The sequence below is a fragment of the Gordionus sp. m RMFG-2023 genome, chromosome 1 (assembly GCF_954871325.1).
Source record: "Gordionus sp. m RMFG-2023 chromosome 1, tfGorSpeb1-WG-v2, whole genome shotgun sequence".
Taxonomy (NCBI): Eukaryota; Metazoa; Nematomorpha; class Gordioida; order Chordodea; family Parachordodidae; genus Gordionus; species Gordionus sp. m RMFG-2023.
This window is the reverse complement of record NC_088775.1, coordinates 53,753,427-53,781,049: the sequence shown is the minus strand read 5'-3', so window position 1 is coordinate 53,781,049 and position 27,623 is coordinate 53,753,427. Positions and strand designations below refer to the sequence as shown.

The window sequence follows — 27,623 nt, the reverse complement described above, 5'->3', positions numbered from 1 at the left end:
GCATTTTTGGATATGAAATTTAATTCTGAGTTTAATGATATAAAAATATTTAAAATTACGTTTAAAATGTTAGCCTTTTCCTTCTGAAAATTTTCGCGACAATAAAATATATTTATCATATCGGGAAGCGTAAAATAATACATCTAAGCATATTTGGATAGGAAATTTAAATCTGAGTTTAATGATATAAAAATACTTAAAATTACGTTTAGATTGTTAGCCTTTTCCTTCTGAATGTTTTCGCGATAAAAAATATATTTATCATACCGGAAGCGTAAAATTATACATCTAAGCATATTTGGATAGTAAATTTAATTCTGAGTTTAATGATATAAAAATACTTAAAATTACGTTTAGAATGTTAGCCTTTTCCTTCTGAAAGTTTTCGCGACAAAAAATATATTTATCATACCGGAAGCGTAAAATAATACATCCAAGCATTTTTGGATATGAAATTTAATTCTGAGTTTAATGATATAAAAATATTTAAAATTACGTTTAAAATGTTAGCCTTTTCCTTCTGAAAATTTTCGCGACAATAAAATATATTTATCATATCGGGAAGCGTAAAATAATACATCTAAGCATATTTGGATAGGAAATTTAAATCTGAGTTTAATGATAAAAAAATACTTAAAATTACGTTTAGATTGTTAGCCTTTTCCTTCTGAATGTTTTCGCGATAAAAAATATATTTATCATACCGGAAGCGTAAATTATACTGTGGTAAAAAAATTATGATAAATGGTATTTTTAATCTAGATCTGTAATTATCTTGATAAAATATTGGCGTTCGATTTTAATCGAAAAAAATCGCGAATTTTGCCAATCATATTTTATTAAATTTAATATTATATCCTACCCAATTCAAATATCAATTAACTATGTAGATAATAAATTTATATTATATCTATATTTTATTTACACCAAATCTTTATAATTACCTAAAAAGGCATAATTTATAGATTATTTATATAACGTTTTGATTAATACAAGCTCTTCGAAATATACAATCGTAGTCTGTGTATGAGCAAATTTATTTTCCCCAAATGGATATAAAATATTAATTAGGAGGCGGATCATCTTCACCTTCTTGTCCCCAAGGATGAGCTTCAGCCCTTCTTCCTTCTGGTAATAATTCGTATTCATCATTTGCTTCATCGGTATCGCGCCCAGCAAAATCAAATAGGTATATTCTTTACAATCGTACGATATAAGTAATTGCAAAAAATAAAAAAAAGTAGAAATAAATATAAAGGAAGAATTACGTGATACGTGATAAAAAACGTTTTCGCCTTCTGGTTGTGAATACAACAGAGCTACGCTAGGTTTTCCTCAAACCCATCAAAATAGATATTTAATTAAGGTGGGGAAAAAATGAGGAGCCCTTACGTTTGTGGACAAACCGCACGTTGCGCAATAGTCCTAGGACTACTGCTCAAACGTCTGTGGTCTGATTAAAAGGGAGTGGCCAAAATAAACACAGCCCATACCCATGAATTTATCTACATTTGTTATCGTATTCTTTTCATAAAATAGCAAATGGTAATAAACAAGGTTTAACATATTTGCATTTAAATAACTCAGTATTATGATTTATTCTACTTTTTAACGAGTTTCAATAATTTAATTATTTCCTGTATAATAATCAAAAGATCCGATTTTTTTACATCATGTAATTTTCTCATATTAAATTTTTAAAATGTATTTCTGATTAGTTTCCCTGGAATATATCGCATATATCCAAATCATCTAAGAGTGCGATTTTTAAATTCTGATTCCTGAAATGTATTTCAGAATATCAGTACCAATTTAATTTCAGATAATTTCGCAATAGATTTTTTGATATTTTTTAAATTTAAGAAAAAAATGATAATTAACAATGGCAAGAGAAATCGCCCTCATATATGATTTGAATTGAGATTCTAAATCCTCACATGAGAATTCCTGATATGTAATACTTATCTCATATATTCGTCTATTATAAAGTATTTATTAAAGCGCTTAAAATATGTCCAAGGGAAGAGATATTTGGCAAAAAATAATAATTTGTAAATTTAGAATACATTTTTTGGAAAGAAAGAGACCCATGTGAAGTTTCAAATTAAGGATTTACTTAAAGACAAGGTACTAAAGTTAAACAACCTGCCTTCAAATCATCATTTGATGATAATTTAGCTGATGTTCAGTATTCGTGCCCTCGTAAGGGTAAGGTAATAATAGAATTAATCGCTGCACGTGTTGTTTGTATATAAAATTAAAACCATGTCTTACTTTGGAATCAACGACATTATACGGATGTATGTGGTTGAATGATTACATCCAATTCAATGGCCTATGATACTGATAAGAGGTTACGGCTTATTAATGTTTCCAACCATTCCTAAAACTGGTAAAATTGGCATTCTGTAATAGTTAAATATATTCCAATGGATGGTACGATGAGAGTATTTAAAATTTTTTTAATTGAAGCTTAAAAATTGACTGATGTGTTAAACTATAAATCTAGGTATTATATTTTCTTTATCATTATAAAGTTATGTAATTTGATGGAAAACATTTCCATATTTTTTAATTTATTTACAATATGAATGTTTTCCACCAAATCTGCACAACACTGTATATGTACATTATGTAATTTGTGTTTTCCAAACTAGCATGCAATATGGACTAGTTGTGAAAATGTTATCTACTATATATTAATATGATTATAAAAAGTAGTGTTTTTTTAGAGTTTTTTCTTTCTTAAAATGTACGATTTAAATAAATAATACTTAAAGCTAAATGACGCATTCTGTGTCTATATCCTCAATGTGAAATACTATTATCAGATGAAGAAAATAAGGCTAGAAAACATTTATATAAACTTGGAATGTAATTGAGGAACTTGGCCATGGTATAATGATTAAAGTTCCCAAATTAGTTCGAGTTAAAATAATTATCCCAACCTTGTAGATGATTTTGAATCCTTATTGCAAATAAAAGAAAATAACAAACGTCAACTTAAATCAAAAGCGATGAATAGTTACTATTATAAATTCTTTTAACGGCATAGAACGGTTGTAAATTGGAAAAAAAGAATTAAAGCAACCCTAGGTATGTATTAGCGGTAATAGCCATTTGCGTTCCAGCTATACAGGTTTCGATCGAAAAAACATTTTCAGGATTTTGAAATATATTTTATTATCATTGAGATTAGTTATAATTTTATATACAAATAATAATGGGTTAACTCTAAACCAAGGTTGGCAAGTAGGTCAAATTCAGACAATTGACCGAAGGAGCATTTGACCTGATCAAATAATCAATATATTATTAATGAATAAATTTATTGATTTAATTAACTAATATGTATTTAAACCATATTTATGGTTACAATTTATTTAAATATATTTGTATCATCAAGGCATTGTTTTAGTTATAATTTTATATATAAGATTTTTATTATAATATTAGAATTTCATTTTAAAATATAAAGGAATTTTTCTCATTAATAATTTAATTGGATCTCAAAATATAAATAAATATAAAAATTTTGCTAAAACATACATTATGTACAATTATCCAAACAGATGGGCAGCGTCAAAAGAATGTAAGAGCAATTACAAATTTTTAAAGGTGATGATAATCAAAATATTTTAAGTGATATAATAAATTTCAGAAGTAAAAGCGACGGTATATTTAATAGCCAAAATATGTGTTGTAACTTTTATAAAAAACAATCAGTATTCCAAGTTGTTGGAATGGGCTTTGCCCACCTTGAACATGTATCTATTTTACAAACAATCTAGTTAACTTATTTTCAGAAAGAATTAGTCGGTTTGGGGTTATATTCAAAAGAAGAAAAGAAATCGATTGAAGATCTCGACAATTAGAATGATAAGAGTATATCATAAACTAAGATTGATTAGAAATATTTAAAATAATGATAATATTGTATATAAATCAGAACAAGGCTCTGGCATGGAGAGCGAAACATTAATTATGGAATTTAAAAAAAGATAATTTAATATTAAAGATTTATTTTTTACTATAATTATATTAAAAAACATATATTTGAATTTGACCGGTCAAATATCGTCCAATTGACAGAATTTTATTTGACCGGTCAAAGGCACAACCCTGCTTTAAACTGTTTTATTACTCTATATTTATCATAAAATAAGATTAAAAATATTTATAGAGCTGGATATCCTGTATAAAAAATAATTACTGAACCTTTATTTAAAGGTTTTAGGAACCAAAACCATTATAAAATTGTGCCTTGACCTTTATAAATTTTCTTCCTAAAACCTAAACGGAACCCATATTTTTATCAAATAAATAGTACGCGTATTAAAGCCGAAATTTTTTTTCAAATATTTTTGTATATCTAATAAAATATTTAGCGCGTCAATGTGCTATTTATGAAATGTGTTACTAGGTGAGCATGGGTTTGACTAAACTGCAAATGCTTACGTAAAATTTTTTGATATATTTTCTATTAATTGGAGTGAGATTCATTTTCTTATGATATGAATAACTTATAAAATTTATATTATTAGATATAATCAATAGATGTATTGCCTTTTATCTCATAATAAATAGTTTAAATCCTTTAATATATTTAAATTAAAATAATTAAAATTACATTTTAAATTTCATTAATATTAAATCCGCAAGTTGGCGTATTATTATTATATGAACTAAAAAAAAATTTATTTTAGTATATTTTAAAATCATATTATATTATTATTTAAAAAGATGTTTGACGTGTTTGACTAAACTGCAAATGCCAAATTGCAAATGCTTAGGTAAAAAATTTTGGCATATTCTCTATTGAGTGAGATTCATTTTCTTATATGAATAACTTATAAAAATTATATTATTAGATTAGATGTAGTGAACTGCATCGGGCCATTTAAATATAGAAATTAATTCTTATAATTACTCAAAATAAACTATATATGTTATATGACGTCTACTTTCTACAAATAAAATCACATATTTTTATTTTACATAAAAAATTCAACATAAAATTGATAAATTTAGATATATTTAAAAAATTTTTAGGCTCGACCCAACCCGAATTTTCTTAAAAAATATTAGGCCCGTCCCGAAGCTCGTTCGGGCCGGGCCGAATTCGGGCCGATTATCTTAAAAAAAGTATTATAATAACATTTTAAATTATAATAATATAAAATCCGCCAGTTGGCGTATTATTTTTTATGCAATAATACGCCAACTTGCGGATTTAATAATAATGAAATTTAAAATATAATTATATTTAATTTAATTAAGATTTAAACTCTTTATTATGAGATAAAAGGAAATACAACTATTAATGTTTATCATTGAATATATCTAAGAATTTAATTTTTTATAAGTTATTTATAGATTAAGAAAATGAACCTCACTCCAATTAAGTGATAATATATGAAAAATTTTTAACCTAAGTTAACCTTGGCATTTGTAGTTTAGTCAAACCGGGCAGGGATTGTTATTTCCGTATAACCACTAAATCGCCATGTTCAAAATCGCCAAAACGTCCAATAACATCCTCAAAACATCCCCAAAAAGAGCTTCAAAAAATGGCTGCTAAAATTTAAAAAATAAGCCAAATTTCCGTATAACCACTAAATCGCCATGTTCAAAATCGCCAAAACGTCCAATAACATCCTCAAAACATCCCCAAAAAGAGCTTCAAAAAATGGCCGCTAAAATTTAAAAAATAAGCCAAAGTTGTTTAGAAAGGATTATTTTATTTATAATATTTAACTGAAACCTTTTTGCATCAATATGAATTTACAAGATTATTCCAGGATACAAAATATTCAATTTAAAGTAAATTACCATTATTATTACATTATATATTTTTATTAAAAAACCCAAAAAACAATGATGTAATTGTCTATTTGGGCTATGAATATTTAATCAAGGGCAATGGTCAAAATTACATTTACCTAATATGCAGACGTAAATGTGGGGGTCGAGCTAAGCTTTCATTAGTAGATGTTGTTACAAAACAACATATTGACACTTGTAAATGTAAGAATATATCTTCTTCATTTATTGTAACAAATTATTATATTATTTATTTTTAAAGATGCAACAGTATCAAGGCTCCCTATTCCTTTGCAATGTATTTTAAAATTTTTATTAAACTTAATATTTTTTTAGCAAATAATAATCTTATCCCCTAAATACCTCAAATTAGGATAACAGGAGGTATATTATTACAATATTTTATTTTATATTATTTATTTTTAAGGATGCTACAGTAACACATTTACAATTGCATTCTTCTTCAAGCCCACCATTAAATTTATTGCCTAATTTAGATGGTAATTAAATATTTTTATTGAATAAAATTAAATAAACTATAGATGATTTTGAAATAAAATATGTGGCATATGCTATGCTTGACATAAATCAAAACATTTATGGTAAAAATATAATAATATATATTATTAAAGGTCAATTTGTTAATGGTCAAAAAGGAAAACCATTCCTCTTTTACCGAGAATATCTCTATCGTTTTCACTATGAAAGGGGGGGGGGGGTGTAGTTCGCAGGAAACCAGGCTGTTCTGCAAAATGAAAATATGACCATATTTACATTTCATCAGGTGTACATGAACACCAACCTGATGTCGGGTATTTTGAGCTTCTCAAAACAAATGAGGTTCTTGAAAGAACGATTGCCCAAGATCCTACCGAAACAAGGATGAGGATTTATCAAAAAACTATCGATATTAGATGTTTAGAGACTACTCACATCGAAAATTATCCAGAGGCAATCCCCCCTTTCATATCATTTAGGGGTCATATTGACAGACTTCTAAAGAAATATAGGCCTTCCATGCCTCATTTAATTGAGGATATAATATTAACGCCTGTATATGCAATCTCTACCAGATCTCAAAGATTTCACATCCCTACTGAATCTAATAGGATATTGGTCTTTGGGACTATGGATATGTTAAAATTGTTGGGAGCTGCTACGACAATATATATGGACGGAATTTTCTACATAGTTCCGAGATTATATTGTCAGCTCTATACCATACACGTGATGTATGAAAACGTCATGATACCAGTTATATATGCTCTCCTTCCAGATAAATCAAGGGAAACATATATTCAACTATTTCATATAGTCATAAATTTTTGTACCCTGAAAGGCATCAATTTCAATCCTCCAAATGGTCAAACAGATTTTGAGGCAGCGGCTATATCTGCTCTTCGATTTGTATTTCCGAATATAGTGATCAAAGGTTAAATTAAAATATATGTAAATTATAATTTAAAATATTTAGGATGTTTCTTCCATTATTCTCAAGCTTTATGGCGGAAATGTCAAGCTTTGGGTTTAGTTAGGGACTACCTGATCGACTCCCATGTCCATATAGTTGTTAGGCGGATGACAACTTTACCATTTTGCAAGGAGAATTTGGCCGAGGTTCTGTTATCTTGCTACTCAATGGCAACTAACAATCCATCCCTACTTCGTTTTATAGAGTATATGGATCATACGTGGCTTGGTGAAACTGCCTTATTCCCCCATACTATATGGACAAGGTACAAAAACTTAAAATAATTGTATTCAATTATTCTAATATTTTTCAATATTTATTTTAGGTATCATGTAGATGGGCCCCGCACAAATAACCACCTCGAGGGGTTTCATCATGCTCTAAAAAGGAAAACCAGCAGTGCACATCCGAATGTGTACGTTCTTAAAAAAATATTGATCGAAAATCAAAATTCGAACGATATTAAACTCTTACAAATTCATAATGGATCGATTGTTCGGCGAGCAAATCTAACTTATGAAAGATTAAATCATAAAATAGATAATCTAACGTCTATGTATGATAGAGTAATCTTAAATTTGTTTTCCTTTTTAGACAATATATCATTTTTGGTAAATTTTCAATCAAATAATATATATTCAAGTTATTCTGATTAAATTTTACTTATATATTTAATTGACATTATTAATTTTGTTTTTTAATTATATTTAAATTAAGAACAAGAGAGGGATATTCAGATGAAAGTCAACAAAAGAACCAAACCCTAATCACAGAATCGGCGATGAGAAAAGCAATTAAGAACAAGAGAGGAATATTCAGATGGAAGAAGAAAAACTGAAGGGCAAACTATGAAAACTCATAATTCTTTTAAATCATATGCTCAATTTATTATATTTATTTTACTATATATTTATTTATATTATTTAAATATATTATTATTTATCCTTAAAAGATATATTAACAAATGTGATTATATTTTAAATTGACACATTAATGAAATTTACTATTATATTGATCGTTATTATATCATACATTTTATATTACGCTTTAAATAAATTATATATAACAAATATTAGTACTTTCTTATATTTTTACAAAATTATACTTATTAAATTGTACATTATTACTTTTGTTTTCTTATTATATTTATTTAATCCGATAATATAATAAATATTACTACCTTTTTATATTTTACAAAAATATAAATATATATTAAATTGTACATTAAAATATTACTACCTTTTTATATTTTATAAAATTATACGTATATTTTAAATTGTATTTTAAAATATTACTTACTTTTTTATATTTTACAAAAATATACGTATATATTAAATTGTATTTTAAAATATTACTACTTTTTTATATTTTACAAAAATATACGTTTACATTAAATTGTATTTTAAATATTACTACTTTTTTATATTTTACAAAAATATACGTATATATTAAATTGTATATTATTACTTTTGTTTTTTATTATATTTATTTAATCCGATATTATAATAAATATTAGTACTTATTTTACAAAGACCTAAGTATACAAAACCTTAAAAAAAATAAAATATAAGATATCAGATATTTATAGGAGTAAAAGTTAAATTAACTAAGATAAAAAATTTATTCATAAAGTTTCCAGTAAGACAAGCGAGTTTCATATACTTATGAATCAATATAAACCTTAAAAAAAATAAAATATTAAGATATCAGATATTTATAGGAGTAAAAGTTAAATTAACTACGATAAAAAATTTATTCATAAAGTTTCCAGTAAGAAAAGTGAGTTTCATATACTTATGAATCAATATAAACCTTAAAAAAAATAAAATATTAAGATATCAGATATTTATAAGAGTAAAAGTTAAATTAACTACGACAAAAAATTTATTCATAAAGTTTCCAATAAGACAAGTGAGTTTCTTATACTTATAAATCAATATAAACCTTAAAAAAAATAAAATATTAAGATATCAGATATTTATAGGAGTAAAAGTTAAATTAACTAAGATAAAAAAATTTTATTCATGAAGCTTATAGTAAGAAAAGTGAGTTCCATATACTTATGAATCAATATAAACCTTAAAAAAAATAAAATATTAAGATATCAGATATTTATAGGAGTAAAAGTTAAAATAACTACGACAAAAAAATTTATTCATAAAGTTTCCAATAAGACAAGTGAGTTTCTTATACTTATGAATCAATATAAACCTTAAAAAAAATAAAATATTAAGATATCAGATATTTATAGGAGTAAAAGTTAAATTAACTAAGATAAAAAAATTTATTCATGAAGCTTATAGTAAGAAAAGTGAGTTCCATATATTTATGAATCAATATAAACCTAAAAAATAAACTATTAAGATGTCAAAATCTAGAACGCCTGATTAAACAAAATTTTATTTTTAATTATAATTTTATTATTACATATTTTATATTACATTATACTATTATTATATATTTTATATTATATTATTATTATACATTTTATATTATATTATTATATATTTTATATTATATTAGACTTATATTAGGATTTTTATTATATTATAATATAACGTTATATTAATATTATACTGTATTACATTTTAGTATTATATTATAATTATATATTTTATATTATATTACATAATATTATATATTAGTATTTTTTCATATTATAATTATATATATTATTGTAATATCATTATATTTTAATTATATTAGTATTATATATTTATTATAGTGTATTACATTATTAGTAGCAAATTATATTATATTAGTATTATATTATTAATATATATATATTTTATATTGTATACGACTATATTATGTTAGTATTTTATTATATTATAATATTAGTATCATATTATATTATATTTGTATTATATTATTATTTTTTTATATTGTATTACACTATGTTATATGTTAGTGTTTTATTATATTATAATATCATTATATTTTAATTATATTAGTATTATATTATATTTGTATTATAATTCCTTTTATTACATTATAATAGTATCATGATATATTAGGGTTGTATTTTATATAAAATATTATATAACTTGTGGTGTTTTAAATTACGTACAAAAATATTTGGCTATTTTGAACTTGGCGATTTAGTGTGGGAACCGTTATTTCGGCAATGTCAATGTGCACATTGCCAGATTAAAACTTAATAAATATGATCAGAAGATTAATTATTTATTTTATAATTATTAAACACAAATGTTAATTATTTTGAAATACATTTATGAAGGTAAATTTTTTTAAAAAAATATAATTTTAAAATGATTTATATTTTATATAATTATAAAGGTAATTTTTTCTATACAAATTTTTATGAATAATTTGATCTTAGAGCTAAATATGTAGATTAAGGAAGTTTGGAATGAACAGGAAAGAGTAAATTTCAGATACCTGCACCGTATTTTAATTTTTTTAGTACCCGGGGGCCTAAATTTTTTTTAAAAAATACCCAGGCCGTATAATATTTTAACTCATCATTATTAGCTATAAAAATTAAAAAATAAATGTAATTATTATTTTATAAAACCCAGGTCGGAGCGAATCCCGCTTGGGTCTGAAAAACCAGTGCAAGGCCGAAAATTTTTCTTTTAAAAAAATCCGGGTCGTACAAATGGTACCTCTGCAAGGTCTCTAGTATTTATTATATAAAATTAAACTCAAAATTAGTAGAAAGCTCCGCTATAAAAACACTGTAAAATAATTTAAAATGTAATAGCTGTAATGCACTATTTGAGAAAGTAACTAATTAGTCGCGAAACTAATTTATTGGAAAGTAGTTGTTAGGTACTTTTATAAAGTAGCGCTAAAACAGTATTGATCATTATAGTAATAATAAAATTATCTAATATTTGAGTTTATACTATAAATTTATTTCTATCATTCCTTCCTAAAGCCATTTTATATTTTCTTTTTAGATCATGCGCGCAGCAGTGGGAAGAGGAAAGGGGGACAAATTGCCTCCCCATAGCAAAAAAATGCAGATTATAAATTATTTTAAAGAAATGTATATCTCAAATAAGCTACATTCTATTTGAATTTTCAGCGAAAAGTTATTTTGTAAAGTATATTTATCCTACATTTTTTTAAACCTTAAACACTGATTAGACAAACAAATCGTTCCAATATAAATGTGAACTCAATTGAGGATTATTATGAAATAACTGTTTTTATTGCATTTTTGACTCAAATTAATTAAAGATTTGTGATTCATCAAATGGTTCTATCCATTTTACAAACTAATACCTAAGAATCCTTTTAAGATATATTAACTTTTGATATTGAAAAAATTAAATATTTTGCTCAATTTCACTCAGAAGATTTAAACTATTTGAAACCAATTAATTATAAAATTTAAATCTTGGTCTTAGTAAATAGTAATCTAGAACGCTTAAATATATTTTAGAATTTTCACCATATCTATTAAAATTACTGTACTTTTTTGTAATATTCATAATTAATACAAACACAAATAAGAGAACCTTTTCTGAGGCATGTACTCAAAAATTTGCTATGTGAAAAATTTTAATAATTTCCTGGTGTTATTTATAAGTATTTTCAAAAATTTATTATTAGTAGTCACTATAAAATATTGGCAATTCCTAATACACAAATTCAAATTAATGATAAAATATAAAATGTATATAACCGGAGTATGAATCACTATAAAATAAATACCCCGAAAAAGAAATTTGTAAAAAAATATAAATCTTTACGTATCAATAGATATACAAATTTAAATTATATTAAAAAATTTAAATGTTAGAAATATAAATTAATGCGCAAAATATTCATCAGAATTATTGAATGTATATAAACTTATAAAGTATTCATGGAAAATACTATGGCTCATAAAAAATGGAATTGCACGAAAAAAATATAATTAAGAAGCACATTATAAATTTAAGTGAAATTGCAACTCCTCATACAGCTTAGGCAAACTTTTCCCCTTAACTTCAGAGACGTTTTTATTTGTTAGAATAGAAGATATCTCTCTGAACATCTTTTACACTGATCTAATCCCTTGCAGCAACAGCAGAATCTACACTTCCGTCTGCATTTAGCAACCCAAATAACAAAATTTTTCCAGTTTTCCCAGGGGTGATCCATTGCCAATAATCAAACTACCATTTTCCACGTTATCAGTATTATGTAATACATTCACGCATATTCTACAAATAAAAGTCACACTTGATATCATCAGGCTTACTTTTTCCCATCACATCCTTTATGCACTCATTTCTGACATTTGGTGCATTGGATAATTTCTAGCACCTCTTTTTCTATATACAGCTGGATTCCTCTACCCTTTGTTTTTCTGCATTCATTTTCAGACTCTTTGCTTCCATCCAATAATTTTATCCCTCAATTCTTTTTCGTTGTTTGCCATCAATACAAGATCATCCATATATAAGGACACTCATGGAAGTTCAACATTTATTACTAAGATAAATAATAAGTCAGTAAATTTCCTTAATGAATTTCTATCTTCACTTTAAAGATTTCAATATCTTCATCATCCTTCTGAACCGCAGTTTGTGCTCCCACATACATTGCCATTACTGAACCAACTATTTTTTCACACCTGATTTTCTCAAAGCCCAGTATTAACCTAAAGCTGCACTCTGTCAAACATCTTCAAGTCAATAAACGCATAATATAATTTCTTCCCTTTGCATGATATTTCTTCTGTATGTCTCACCACAAAAAATTGTGCCTTTCCCCGGTATATAAAAGGAAATCATTAAGTCATTTTTTGTTTAATCCCTTATCCGTTTCTCTAGCACCCTTTCAAATAACTCATGGCAAGTTTCAAAAGTTTCATTGTTATTTTTCTATTGCTTTTATATCGTAAATTTTTAGTCACTATGGTACGACCAAGACTTGCCCAAGGCACTTTTGTTGGGAACAGACCCCTTTTAGATGTAGCTAATCAGGTTACGGGCCAGCGAGCGCCAGCGTTAGACGGCACCCTTTTCGAACTCCCGCCGAACAACTCTGTGGATACCGCACCTGCCGATCCGAGCTCCATGGCAATCATCTCAGCTATGCAAGCAATTTCGTGTCTACTCGCGTCGATAGACAAGACCGACAGCGAGAGGTCAGCTTCACCTAGGCACACTTCGAAGCCAAGGAACAGGGAGAAGGTCTCCCAGACCCCCGCCGTTAGAACCTCCAGCAACGTCCGCCGAAGCTCATGATAGGCTGACTAAGGTTTGGGCTGGCCTACAACAGGACCTTTTGGAGCCCAAATGTAAGGCTAATGACCACGATCGACATGAAATCAAACACATTGCGGAGATAATCGAAATCCTTTCGCCTGAATCAGACATTAGGATGTTGAAGATTATGACCAAGAGAATTCGTGTCCTAGCCCTCGCAATCCATTGGAATTGGAAGACAATGACGCGTCATATCAAGAGAAATTCCTATGTGGGAAAAATATAACAATTTACCAAGACCCGGCGCCCTTTCGGAATAGGGGTTGGTCGGGCCCTTCAACCACAACCTATCGTAGACACCCCGAAAGGAAGGAAACGGCCCCCGCCAGGGACAAGAAAAGGAAGTGAAGTCCTTGCCATCCTTCCCTCACCTATTCTATCATCTCCCTCCTCTTCGCTAACACTAACCCTTCTTCTTCTAATCCACCGGTACCAGCAGGGGTTACCTGCCCGAGCAACGGCCCATCGGCTCTAAGGACGAGAACAGTGCAACTCCTTAATTGGCTAGCTACCGTAAACATAACCTTAGGGAGTTGAGGCCAGAGTTTTACATTTGCTCAAAATAAAAAGATCTTCAAAGATCCGTAATTTGAAGATCTTTTATTTTTTAAAAATTTTGTGTAACGATCTTCAAAGATTTAGATCTTTGAAGATCGCTGCGATTAACGATTTTCATATTTATTTTTTTACCCCTTTATTAAAAGCCCAGATGTTTTTCAATTTTATTAATATAATATTTCTTTTATGTTTTATACCTCTCCTCCTGCCTTGATGAAAATTGAAAAACATCTGGGCTTTTAATAAAGGGGTAAAAAAAATAAATATCATGAAGATCTTTGAAGATCGTTACACAAATTTTTTAAAAAATAAAAGGTCTTCAAATTTTACGATCTTCAAAGATCTTACTCAAATTTTTGAGCTAGATCTCGCTCAAAAATCTTCAAAGAAGATCTTTTGTACAACTCTGGTTGAGGCATCAAATGTTTTCGCCAGATGACGCTGATGGGGACAGCGACGCGCCCGATAGTGCAATAGCAGACAATCATACCCCTGCGCGCCAAATACCCCCCGCTAGCCACCCTTCCGAGTCGGATATTCCATCCTTCCTCTCGGAGGATTCTAGGATTCACGAATGGTAGACTCGTAGTCCCCTTTCCGACTCCCTCCCGTCTAGTAGCTCGGCCAGCAATAGCGAAGCACAGTCCATAGTATCAGCGCTGCAGACTTCAATCTATAGCGACGATAGCGATCCTGGTATGCCCCAGGTGGGGTCCTCGATAACGCCCAATATCCCCGGCATCTTCAATGGAATCGTGGTTAACGGGCCCAGGAGCACCTTAACGGACGAGCAGCTAGCTGACCTGCCGAGCCTCAACATTAGCACCACCAGGCTGTCAATCGGCCCACTCATGTCCCCTTTCACCAAACGTGTTGCCGCAAGGGGATTCCGCGCCTGGATCATATCAAAATCAACAACACAATAACCAATACTTTAAACATCCAAATCGCGCGGGTGTGCATAACAAGTATCATGACATAGTAAAACAACTCATCGTCGCCAATGTCATCGAATTAGCGGACAAAGACCAGATATGTTCGCACCTCTTTATTATCCCAAAAGGCACTCGGGTCATCAGTGACTTTTCCGAGGTGTCGAAGAATTTTCTTCACTACCCATTTAGGCTCAAATCCATCCCGTTAATTTCGGCAAAGCTGGACCAAGCCTCGTTCGCATGCAAAATAGACATACGATCGGCCTTCTTCTCCATCCCTTTGGCCTCGCAGGTCAGGAGATTCTTCGGATTTAAGTTTAACAATAATAATTATCGTTACCGGGTACTTCCTATGGGAGCTTCTTTCAGCCCCTACTGTCTCCAGTCCATTATTCTGGATGCCTGTGCAAAAACAGCTAAAAAAGCGAGCTACAACGTATACCTGGATGATATCCTCATCTACGGCAACAACGAGAACGACGTCAAGTGGTCTACAAGATCCCTTCGGTATACCCTTGAAGGTTGGGGATTGCAGATAGCACCGGAGAAGTCAGTTCTTGATTCAACGCCCAACATAACTTACCTAGGCGTCCCCATTGACCTCGCAAACAAGACCGTAGCGGCTGACACCAACACAAGACGTAGGTTAAAGAAATGTCCGGAGGTCTTCAGACGACATTCCTACCAACACCTCCTGGTGGGCCGTCGTTAACCATTATGCCTATACCATCACTGGTATGTCTAGGCTATTCTCCCCATACTACGTCACCATGAATCAAGGACATCTGGCCCCAATCGTCGACACATACTTAGCCTTTAGGAAAGCAAACTTAATAATAGATGCCTTAGCCTCTCCTTTATCGCTACACTATTATGCTAATTCGCCTGTATAAGTCGATGCTTCTAATTCGCATATAGGAATTAATTTCAGGGAAGTGGACAACCTTTCAGTAGCTTATAGTGAAGCCTGCCTATTATTCAATGTCCCTACCCACGCCATTGACCATATCAATGCAAAAGAGATCCTAGTGGTCGGTATAGGCGCCATCATGGCCATACACAGAAATAACGAACATCCAATGATATTCACAGATTCCTCGGTCGCTTACTACACGTATAGAAAAGGGGGTTCGAGGTCCCCTTCGTTAGAAATCGTACTAACCCAGATCCTCTCTAAGCTAGGATTAGCAAACTTTACCGCCATATCTCAGAACATTCAGTGGATTCCCTCGGAGGATAACCCTGCTGACTTACTTCTATAACCTGGATGGCCGCCAGGGAACAACTTGATCTTTTCGAAGGGCCGGTTCTAGAAGCGGCCATGATTTCAGCGAGAAGAAGATTCACTATTTTGGGAGCAAACAAACCCGGGTACCCCCTCACTGATATCCGGATTATCAGTACCCGCCGATAGTAAATCAACGACTTCGTATCAATGGAACCAGCTATTGATAGGATCCAGTGTCAATCAAAAATTCACAAGAAAATAACATCATATCTCAGAACGATTCATCCTCTTTATTTATTCACATAAATACTAATTATAACGATATTTTATCCATTGTTATTTTTTTATTGCTTTTATATCGTAAATTTTTGATAAACAATAAAGGCCCTTGGGACATTGAAGCCATAAAGGCCAAAATGTCCGGTTATATTTATTATGTTTCGCCCGTAAGGGCAAAAGCATTAAAGAAAATAACTGCGAGCCTCCACTATATTTATTCACATAAATACTTATTATAACGATATTTTATCCATTGTTATTTTCCTAGTGCTTTCTCAATCTAAAGGATCACCTTTCCCTCTGTACACTGAAATAATTACACCTTTTCACCAATTCTCAGGAATTGTTATTTGTATGACATTTAGATTGAATAAATTCGTTAGCCATTCCATCCCCAAATCTTCAGAGCCCCTAAATATTTATGTTACCTCTCTTGTTAATCCCGCTGCTTCCCTTTTTTCATCTACTTCGACGCTTTCGTAATTACTTCCTTGCCAAACCTACAGCCAGGACCTTCTACCTTTGCACAAATAGCTTCATTATCTCATTCACTTCATTCAAAAGTTTTTCCATGTAGATATTTCAGATGCTCTTAATTCCGCTACTATCAATTATATTTTTCTTTCCATATTTTTCAGACATTCAATGCCTACTACATCCTGTTGCTTTTTTGCCATGTGCTTTGCAATCTGGAATATTTCCCCTTCCTTCCACACACACCACGTCTTTAGCAAACCCCTGCCTTTAATCTTCTTGCATTTTCGCTAAATTTATTGGAGTTTCTCTTCGCCTCCTTTTATATCTCTTTATTATACATTTTTTGTTCCGTTTATCGTCCACAGCTTTCGCTACCTCCGAAATTCCACCATGCCTTCTTGTGTCTAGGCGGCCTTCTTGTCCATTCACATACGTCCTATGTTGTCCTCAACCAGGCTTTCTTCGACTTCCTATTTAGATTTAACCCAGATACTTATGCAACCTCCGCCTCTCTTATCGCTAATATTCTGATTGGCGTCTAGTCCTCTCTTTCTTCAATTTTCAAACCTTCAGCCTTGCATAAACTTTCTTTTAGTGATCTTGACGCCTTTAAAAGTAATATCTCCTATAACGTTGCTGCTTAATATATTCCTCCCTCGGACCTATAACATCTTCTCACTAACAAATACTGCACCGCACTTTTAGCATAACCTGATTTATAAGTCACAATTCTCTACTTAAATATTATATTAAAAACTATCATATCCATAGCATCACCAAAATCCAAGATTCTTTCCCTTCAGATTTCACATGCTGAAAATAAATTCCCCGTGTATTACTCCCTCACAACTCTCACCACTTGTTCTTGTTCTCTCAGGTCCATTCAGATAACCAGCAAGAACAATCCTCTCTTCATTTTCCAGTTTCGATGTAGCCTCCAATACTATCCAAATATGTATCTTTCTCTTCTTCATTTCTACCAACCTGAAGAGCATATGCCTAGGTAATATTGGAATTTATACTTTCATTCGTCTTGCCATGCATTCCTAAAAGCAGTTTTTACCCTGTCAGTGATAGACTGCTTACTCCACATTGGAATTAATGACTAGTTTTCAAGAATATGTTTCCACTTCATTTTTACGCAGGTGAGAGGATGCCACAGAGTATTTTAAGCTGCACCCCACCCATGCTTGGTTGTAATCATTAGGGATTTTTTAAATCTGGCACCCTTTCTGCAATCTCATTTGGTGAGTTTTACACAGCCGAGGAGATGGTGATAATATTCTAACCCGGACCACAGGGAATCTTATTTATAGGGATAACCCATTCATCCTATTTTCAGAGATAGTACTTCTCGGGGAGGTTTTCATTATTCTTAAAGAATAAAATATTCTTTCATTTAGAAGTACATAGTCTAATATGTGTTTGAAATTATGCGAAGCATCTATAGAATTTTTTTTAAACATCAACCATATTTAAATTTTTACACGATAGTTTACATTCATGTATCTACCAAATATTTAATTTCTTCTATATCAAGTTGAAATAGATTTGAACTGCGGCAATAATTTGCAGATTTGTAAGTGCTGCCTGATTAATCGAATATTTCATTTGAGTTATAAAAGTATCCAAGAGGGGGATAAGGAGATTAATTTTATAGTAATCTTCAACTGACCCTATATTAATATTGAAACTATGAGCCTGCCTTGAGGCGAGTCGAGGTAGACAAATATTAAATTCATAGAGCGTTGCTTTTGACTCAAAAATGATATAAAATTCGTCATATAAATTTGCCTAATTACCTTATCCAATAAAATGCTTTAAGCTATTCTCATTCTCAATCAAATCGTTGACATTTTTTTGAAATATATCACATAAAATACATGTGTAATTAAATAATTTGTTAATAAATTCTAATGGAAAAAATTTGTTTATAGTATTGTGTCCTATAATCTGTCTGCTTCTGAAGAAATTTCTTTTCTAAACCATTGTTATTTCATTAAGAGCCAGCTTGATGGTGAAGGTTCATCTTGTTTAACAAGTTTTTATAATTTTTTCAACATGTTAGACCAGGAATTTCATTTATAATTCCGTTTAATATATTTTTCTCTTGAGATATTTATAGATGATAGATTGATGGCCTTATATCCTTTGATCTATATAAACTATTCTTACATTATGTTTAATCACGAGAGGGATCTTAATTATTAGAGTAAAAAAATAAAATATTATAAGAATAGTCACCTAACATTTTTATTTTTTTGCAAGATAACTAGGATTTTGATTCTCATCAATAATAGTAAAAAAGTCCAATGAAAATGTTTCAAATAATTTGGTGAGAAAAAAAAGTAGATAAGGTGTTGTTAAACCCAATTAAGATTTTAGTCAATAATATTATCTAAAACTCAAAATTTGGTAAATTGAAACCCAAACCATTGCCATCTATAAGCAAAATCTCCAGGCTTACATATTATTATTTTGGCTAAAATCAACACTAGTAGATAAATATAACGCCAACATAGAATTCATTATTAGCATATTATTTCTGCTGTGAATGTGTTAAATAAATATAAATTGAAATATACATACTGTAGGAGATATGAATAATTATTAAAATATAAAGTACATAAAATTATTTTTGAAAATTTAGCCGACATCTGCATTTTTAGGCTGTGTGGGAGGGGAAGGAGGTTGTTCACCTGCCATCCTGCTGTGTAAGCGCTTGAATATTTTTTATTATGGACTATCTCATAAGTACGGACATCAGAAAATCGATTGGATGGACTAGCTTTATTTAAAATCAAATTTTGAAAAAATCTATATATCAAATTTCAAAAAATGTCAAAATCTTTTTTAAAATATATTTTTATGCATAAAATATCATTCTAAGTGAAATCAAAAATGTTTAAAAAATTTGTTAAAATGTTTAAAACATTTGTTAAAATTTTTTTCAAACTATGTTTAAAATACAGATTAATCCCTAGTGCAGAACAACTTATTGAAAAATTTGCATAGCTAAGAAAATTAAATTTCCATTAATGACCGATATTTTGATTAGCTTTTTATGACCATAGTGTTAGATTCTATATTATTTTGTGATTTACATACCGGTTTATGTAGATAGTTATTTTATCAATATTATATTAAGAAATGCCATTTTTTAAAATCTGACTGGTTCTAATAAATTTTATATAATGATTAGTTCTAATAGATTTTATATAATGATTAGTTCAATAAAAATTTTAATATTCCAAATAACTCTTTCAATATTTAAAAAATCACCCCCCTGGCTACGCGCATTTAGATATTTTTCCCTAGAGTAGGCAGTTAAATAAAATAATCTGAGAGAATGTAGAAAGAAAAAGATGCCGGATGGTACGGGATAGAAGAATTGATCATATGCATAAATTTATGATCAGTCGACAAAAAAATATTGTTTTCCATTTTTTTTAAGGAAAACGACTTTTTAGACGGTTGTCAGATATAAGATAGTCAATAAAAAATGGCTCAAATTTTGGTCATGTATGCTATGAGGGGGGTGTATAAACTAAGATTTATATAAAATTATCATTTTAAATATTTGAACAAGTATAGAATATATTAATACTAAAAAAATTATAATTCCCTTTACTAAACATTTGAAAAAACTAAATGGGGGTATTTTGTCCGGAACATTATCTTCGGGATTCCTTCATTCTAGCCAGACTAACTTATATGGAAAAAATTTGGCCAATTTTACTATTAGAAATGCTCACAATATATATAACAGGAATAAGGCAGTCCGATCCAGAATTTTCACCGATCCGATAACTTATATTTCAATTGATTTTATTGGTTCCATGCCAATTCAGCGAAACTTTTATCGCGAATGTCGTTTATAGCGAATAAATTTTATAACGAAACTTTTATCGTGAATCCACATGCGAATACTTTTTCGCGAAGATAATATCGCGAATTTTATATAGCGAAACCTTTAAAGTGAATACATAGTGAAACTCTTATCGCGAGAATTTTATAGCGAAGTCATTATCGCGAAACTTAAATTGCTAAGACAATATAGCGAAAATTATTTCGAGAAATATATTAGGGCTTATTAGTATTAATTATTATTTATTTATATTTAATGTTAATATTTTTTATTTATATTATTATATTATGACATGAAATAATATGACTGACTATTAAATTATGAAAATGGATTTCTTTTATTTGATTTTAATTTTAAAAAGTGATGAGATATTATTGTAATATTATTTTTGTTACAATTTATTTATTAGTGATTTTCACGCCCAAAATTTTAAGCAAAAAATATTTTTTGAACATATTTTGATTAGATAAAAAATTTACATCTTCTTTTTGTAAGGCTGCGTCCAAAATCATAAAAAAATAAAATAATAAATTTTGAAGAAAAAAATATCTAAAAATAAAATATGTCCAATTTCATTTTTCGGTATTTATAAAAATTTAAAATAATACAATTTTTAATGCTGTTAATTTTTATAAATTTAGTAAGCTAAACGATTATAGCCTTTTATATTAATATATTTTTTAGTGTCAGAATATAATTTTATCATAAGAGTGCACAGGAACCTGTGGTGCAAAAATGACTTAAAATTCAGAGATTCTGTAGAAAATAGGAAAATTTGGGAGGAAAAACATATAATCTGAATTATGATTAAGTGAAGAAAAAATTTTTAGCTGTAAAGGCTTAATTTAATAAATTATATTCTCTCACCCAACAAAAATCTGGTAAAAAAAATTATATTATATTATAATTTAGAAAATATTGATGATATTATCAAATATATTTAATTAGGCTGCATCATACCTTAATGAAATTCCTAACCCACTTAATGATATAAATATTGGGCAAAATATGTCTATTGATTCTTTTGATGATACTATAATTTTTGTGCAATATATTACTATTATTTGATATTTATTATTGAATAATAGCTAGATCAAGATAATGCCAACAAGGAAAATGAAAACCCTAAAGTTATTAATAAAAATATTCCTATTCCTACTTTTAAAAGATATTATATTATTTCTATTACATTTTTATTTATATAACTAAAATATAATAATTTATAGGGGAGACCGGGGTAAAACGATAGGCATTTTGCATATTTATAATAAAAATTTTAAATAAGAGTCAAACACAACAAATTATAAATCAATGTGTAGCCCCATCTCTCTTCTACAAGATAAAAAAAAGTGTAGCCCTCTATCTATAATATTTTAGGAGCTATGATTAGTTATGTAAAACTACTCATTTTCGCCATTTTACCCTGGGTACAGGGTAAAATGGATAAGCAAAGTGGTTAAAATAATATTTGACACATATTTATTGTTTTATTTAACAAATATTACAAATTTAAGATTTATTATTGATTTTTATTTAAAAACTAATCGATACAATAAGGACATGTAAAATAATTATCATAATTAGCACATTTAGAATGTGCCCATTCAAGGCACATTGTACATTTTAGCCATTCATCGCCCTCGCGACTATTTTTATAGTTTTTATTACAAATAACACATAAACAATTATTTTTTGATATTTTTTTTTCTCTGAATTAATAATTTTTTTTTATAAGGTGTAGATGTTAATATTTCTGAATTCTTTTTTTTAGATATTTTATCCGATGAAATATTGAATAATTTTGAAATAGGTATTATAGATGAAGGATTGAATACTTTATTATAATTTTTTGAGCATGATGGTAACATATCATGATAAGGTTCATCAATATCATCTGGAACATTTTCGTTCAATAATATAGATAAACCACTATCATTATTTTGAGTCACTGTAAGATTTTGAGTCACTGTAATATTTTCATCATTATTTTCAAATTCAATATTTTAGTTAGCATTTGAATTATTGCAGCAGATATAATCTTGTTCTATAAATATATTTGGGTTTAAAGGAAATATGCCACATGCTAAGAATCCATTTAATATATTATTTGATGTCACTGCCCTTGGTATTTCATTTTTTAACACTCCTGGAAGATCATAAATCTGAAATTGTTGCCCCACATGATTTTTAGATTGAGCATTATTAAAATTATGAAATACAATATAATTTCAATTGAGCATTTTTATTAAAGTTACCAAATTAATATTGATATTTAAATTGAGTTATTAAAATTATGAAATACAATATAATACAAACAATAGTCACACAATCTAGATTCTTCTTCATTTGTAAATATTTGTTTATGATGATCTGAACTTTTAATACCAATTTTACATCTCCTTCTCAACGTTGTATAAGGTATGTTAAATTTTTAGCAGACAAATTTAATGAAGTATTATTTATTATTTTATATTTTATGGCTTCATTTATTATATTTACATCTCTGTATATGGTTATATATAATTTCTCATTATTTGATTGATACAATAAAAATTATAATAAATGAATTAATGAAAAATTAATGTGAATAATTTTATATTTTAACCGTTTTACCCATAACAGCTTTACCCCTAGGTGACATATATTATAAATATCGTTATTGCGTGACTTCTAATATAGCTAAAGATGTCAGATAAATTTTATTTTATAGCTAATACATTAAGGAACATGTGTGCCAAATTTTGAATCCTGAGGATATGTAAATTTTACTAAAAGCAAAATATACTAGAGAATGATTTTTATATTTTTTGGGTAAAAAACAGTTTTTTGACTAAATAAATAAAATCAGGTAAGTTTTTTAAAAGATGAACATAGGTAAGAAATTAGATATAAAAATACATCTTCACACCAAATTTAAGGTCTTTATACTCAATGGTTAAAAAGTTATTCGCGTTAACATTGTTACCCCGTCAATCGCTTTACCCCGGTCTCCCCTATATAAATTTATGGAAAAATTATCTTTCAAAATAAAAGTTATTGTTGGGTTTCCTACTGTTTATTAAATATTGATATTTACAACATATATGTATTTATTAAATATAAATAAAGTTTTGATATAACCATTATCAAATAATAGGTTCATACAAAGTTTAATAACTGAAAGGTAATATAAAATAATAAATAAATTAAATATTTACATATCTTTTAATAAATAAATTGAATATTTTAATTTTTTTAAAACTTAAATGTGTCCAAAGTGTTTTGTTATTAATTTGCGAAAATTTTAAAATTTTAAAGATTTTTTGAAAACATTTCTTTTGCGAAATTTTATTATAAATAAACAATCTTTTAGGTGAAATCTTTTATAGTTTTTTTAAAATCTTTTTTGTAAAATTATCTATTCTTTAAGTGTATAGAGAGGTGGTTTTTCTAAATAATTTTTTTTAAAAACTTTTTTATGTTATTTTATATAATCTTTATAAGGATAATATTTTAATGTGACAATTGTCATATTCGTTATTTTTTAAAAAATTTTGACACAAAAGGGTAAAAATATTATTTATATAGAAAAGATATTAAATTATAAATTCAATATAAATGTTCCTTGGGAAAATGGCAATTATCATAATCGGTATTTTTAAACATTAGATTTTTTGACGCTAATTGGCAAATATGTATTTTTAACATATTAAAATTAAAATTTCAATGATATACCATATAAAACGACAATTGTCATAATCGTTATTTTTAAGTTTTTTTGACATAGGCTAAAATAAGTATTGTTAACCTGTTAATATAGAACTTCAGTGAAGATGTATCCTAGATAAGTGACAATTGTCATAATCATTATTTTTAAAGTTTTCCAATATTTTTTTGAGAAATCATTTTAAAAAAGATATTTTGTTTTAAATTTTATTAAAATAATTCAAAAAAGTGCCAATTATAACAATCTTCCTCTTTAACTTCTTATATTTTTTGAGAAATGTGTTGGTACCATTTGTCGAAACAAAAAAACATATAGAAATTTCCATCCTCATAATCTCGTTGTCCTTTTATCCTGCTTATTAAAATATGAAAAATTATTATTAAAGCGGGTTCTACTAACTCGTGTTAAATTCTAAACTTTTAAGATATGGCTTATTCCTTTAATTAATAAATTTTAATTCTACATGTTAAAATGTATAACCCTGCATTCACAGTTAGAAAATATTTGTGTATCGTGCTGAGTCTGAATTTAGGGCAAGATTTTTATGAAAAGAACTTAAAACCATATGAATATTATTTATCAATATGATACAATCAACATCCTATAAAATTAATGTTAAGATTTTAAATTTTATAAACATATGGTAAAAATGAATTACAATCTATATGTATTTTAACCTAATTGCGTCAAAAAATTCAAAAAACTTTAAAAATAACGATTATGACATCACTTTTCCATGGTACAACTTCATGAAATTTTAATTTAACATGTTTACAATCTATTTTTTTTTACCCATTTGCATCAAAAAACTTCAAAAACAACGATTATGACAATTGTCACTTATCTATGGTACATCTTCACTAAAGTAATATTTAAACATGTTAGTGTAATAGATCCCATTCAAGGCATAATAAAAAGATAAAATGATATATTGTATTCAATTAAATTAATGTATTTAAAAAAATGTATTTTATATAGAAGGACATAAAAAACAGATAAAGATATTATTGAAATAAAATAATATATAATTACGACATGGCGCAGTTTCAAATAGAGAAATTTAATATAAAGGAGTGTGAGATGGAAGTTTATTTATCAAAGATGGAATTCATTTTTAAAAGCCAAAATAGAAGACAAAAAGTCATTTATATTAACAAATATTGGACTTTGAGGTTTATTCAAAATTATTTGCGTTGTGTTTGCCAAAGACATTAGAGGAAATATCATATGATGATATAATTAAACTTATTATGCGAAGAAAACGAATTTTATGCTGGAGAGATATTATTTTTATAAAACGGAACAAGAAAGAGGAGAAAATTTATAGAATATATAAATAAATTAAAGATAAAAGCAAAGACGTGTGAATTCAAAGAGATGGATAATACAGTATTACGGGATAAATTAGTGTCGGGAATTACTAATGAAAAAATATTAATGAAATTCATCAACACGCTGGACTTGACATAAGAAAAGGCTGTACAAATCGATACTTCAATGGAGACAACACAACAGAAATGATTTAATATGAAAAATTATCTGCAGGAAAGGAAATAAATAAAATATCAACATTAACAAGGGAGGGAACAGTATAATAAGTATAAACCAGTTTCAAAAATTATTTGTTATTGTTGTGGATTAGAAAATCACATAAAACCGCAGTGCCTATTCTAAATACCATCTGTCATAATTGTGAAATAAAAGGGCATTTACAGAAAGTATACAGAAGGAAGCATGTTAAGAAAGAATATATTCGAACGATAGATATTCCAGAAAAGGAGCGAGAAAACATTGAAGATTGGGATTCTTCAGAGGAGTCACGAGCAAGATTTAAGGTGAAATTATTGATAGATAAAATTTATATTAACTTTTTAATTGACACAGGATCAGCAGTCTCCATTTTAAATATAAAACGTTGACCGTTTAAAAAGACCAGTAACAAAAACGGATACCATTTTAATATCTTATAATAATGTATTAATCGAGATTCAAGGTAAATGTATATTACCCGTTAATTATACGAATAAAATTATATAGCATGAATTTATAATTGTAAACAATGGTATTAATTTGATAGGTAGAAATTTAATAAAAATAAATAAATGTAATACAGTTAATGAGGTTTGGGAGGATTAAATTGAACATAAATTTTCATCATTATTTACTAAGAAGTTAGGTTTACTGAAAGAGTTTAAAGCAAAGCTATCGGTAAAACCCAACCCCAACTATCAATGTCTTAAAAGCAGACCGATTCCATTTGCGTGGAAGGAAAAACTAGAAACGGAATTGCAACGACTGGAATCTATGGGAGTTATAGAAAGACTAAAATATTCGAATATCGTTTCTCCGATTGTGCCGATACTGAAAAAAGATGGATCCTTACGAATCTGTGGTGATTTCCGACAAACGGTTAATGCTAATATTTTGATTGATAAGTATCCTTTATCCAGAATTAAATTATTAGCCACACTAGGTAATGGATCCAAATATACAGTATTAAATTTATCCTAATATTTTCAAATAGAGCTAGATGACGAGGCAAAAAAGCTGTTAGTGATCAACATGCCAAGTGGATGTATCGCTTCACACGACTTCCGTTCGGGGTAGCCTCAGCGCCAGCCATTTTCCAACAAGCAATGGATTCTTTATTAAAAGGACTACCCGGGGTAGCGGTATATTTGGACGATATAATAATTACTGGGGAATCAATTGAGAATCATAAAAAAAATTTGATAAATGTGCTAAAGACGTTAGAAACAAACGGTATGAAATTAAATTTAAAAAAATGTAATTTTTTTATAGAAAAGATTGAATTCTAAGGTCATACCATTAGCGAAGAGGAAATCGCAACAACAAATAAAAACGTCAATGCAATTTTAGATGCACCGTTACGGAAAAACGTTAAAGAATTACAAGCTTTTATCGTTATAATTAACTATTATCAAAAATTTATAAAGAACTGTTCAACGATGGCCGCGCCATTATATCGACTGTTACGAAAAAACGTGCCATGGATATGGAATAATAATGAAACAATAGTAATTAATA

At 28.4% G+C, this 27,623-nt stretch overlaps 1 protein-coding gene across 3 annotated transcripts in view; it reads right to left on the bottom strand.

The window, feature by feature from the left end:
• Positions 1-867: 867 nt before the first annotated feature.
• LOC135931297 (derlin-2-like) overlaps positions 868-27,623 on the bottom strand; it is a 51,755-nt gene continuing 24,999 nt past the window's right edge. For 2 of the 3 annotated variants that reach the window (XM_065468297.1, XM_065468299.1), the window contains exon 6: positions 868-1,196. In XM_065468297.1, coding sequence (XP_065324369.1) covers positions 1,064-1,196 — 133 coding nt within the window. In that variant the 3' untranslated portion in view covers positions 868-1,063. Of the gene's footprint in view, positions 1,197-19,552; positions 19,790-27,623 lie in introns of those variants that run through there. The other variant, XM_065468301.1, reaches the window with a different exon arrangement.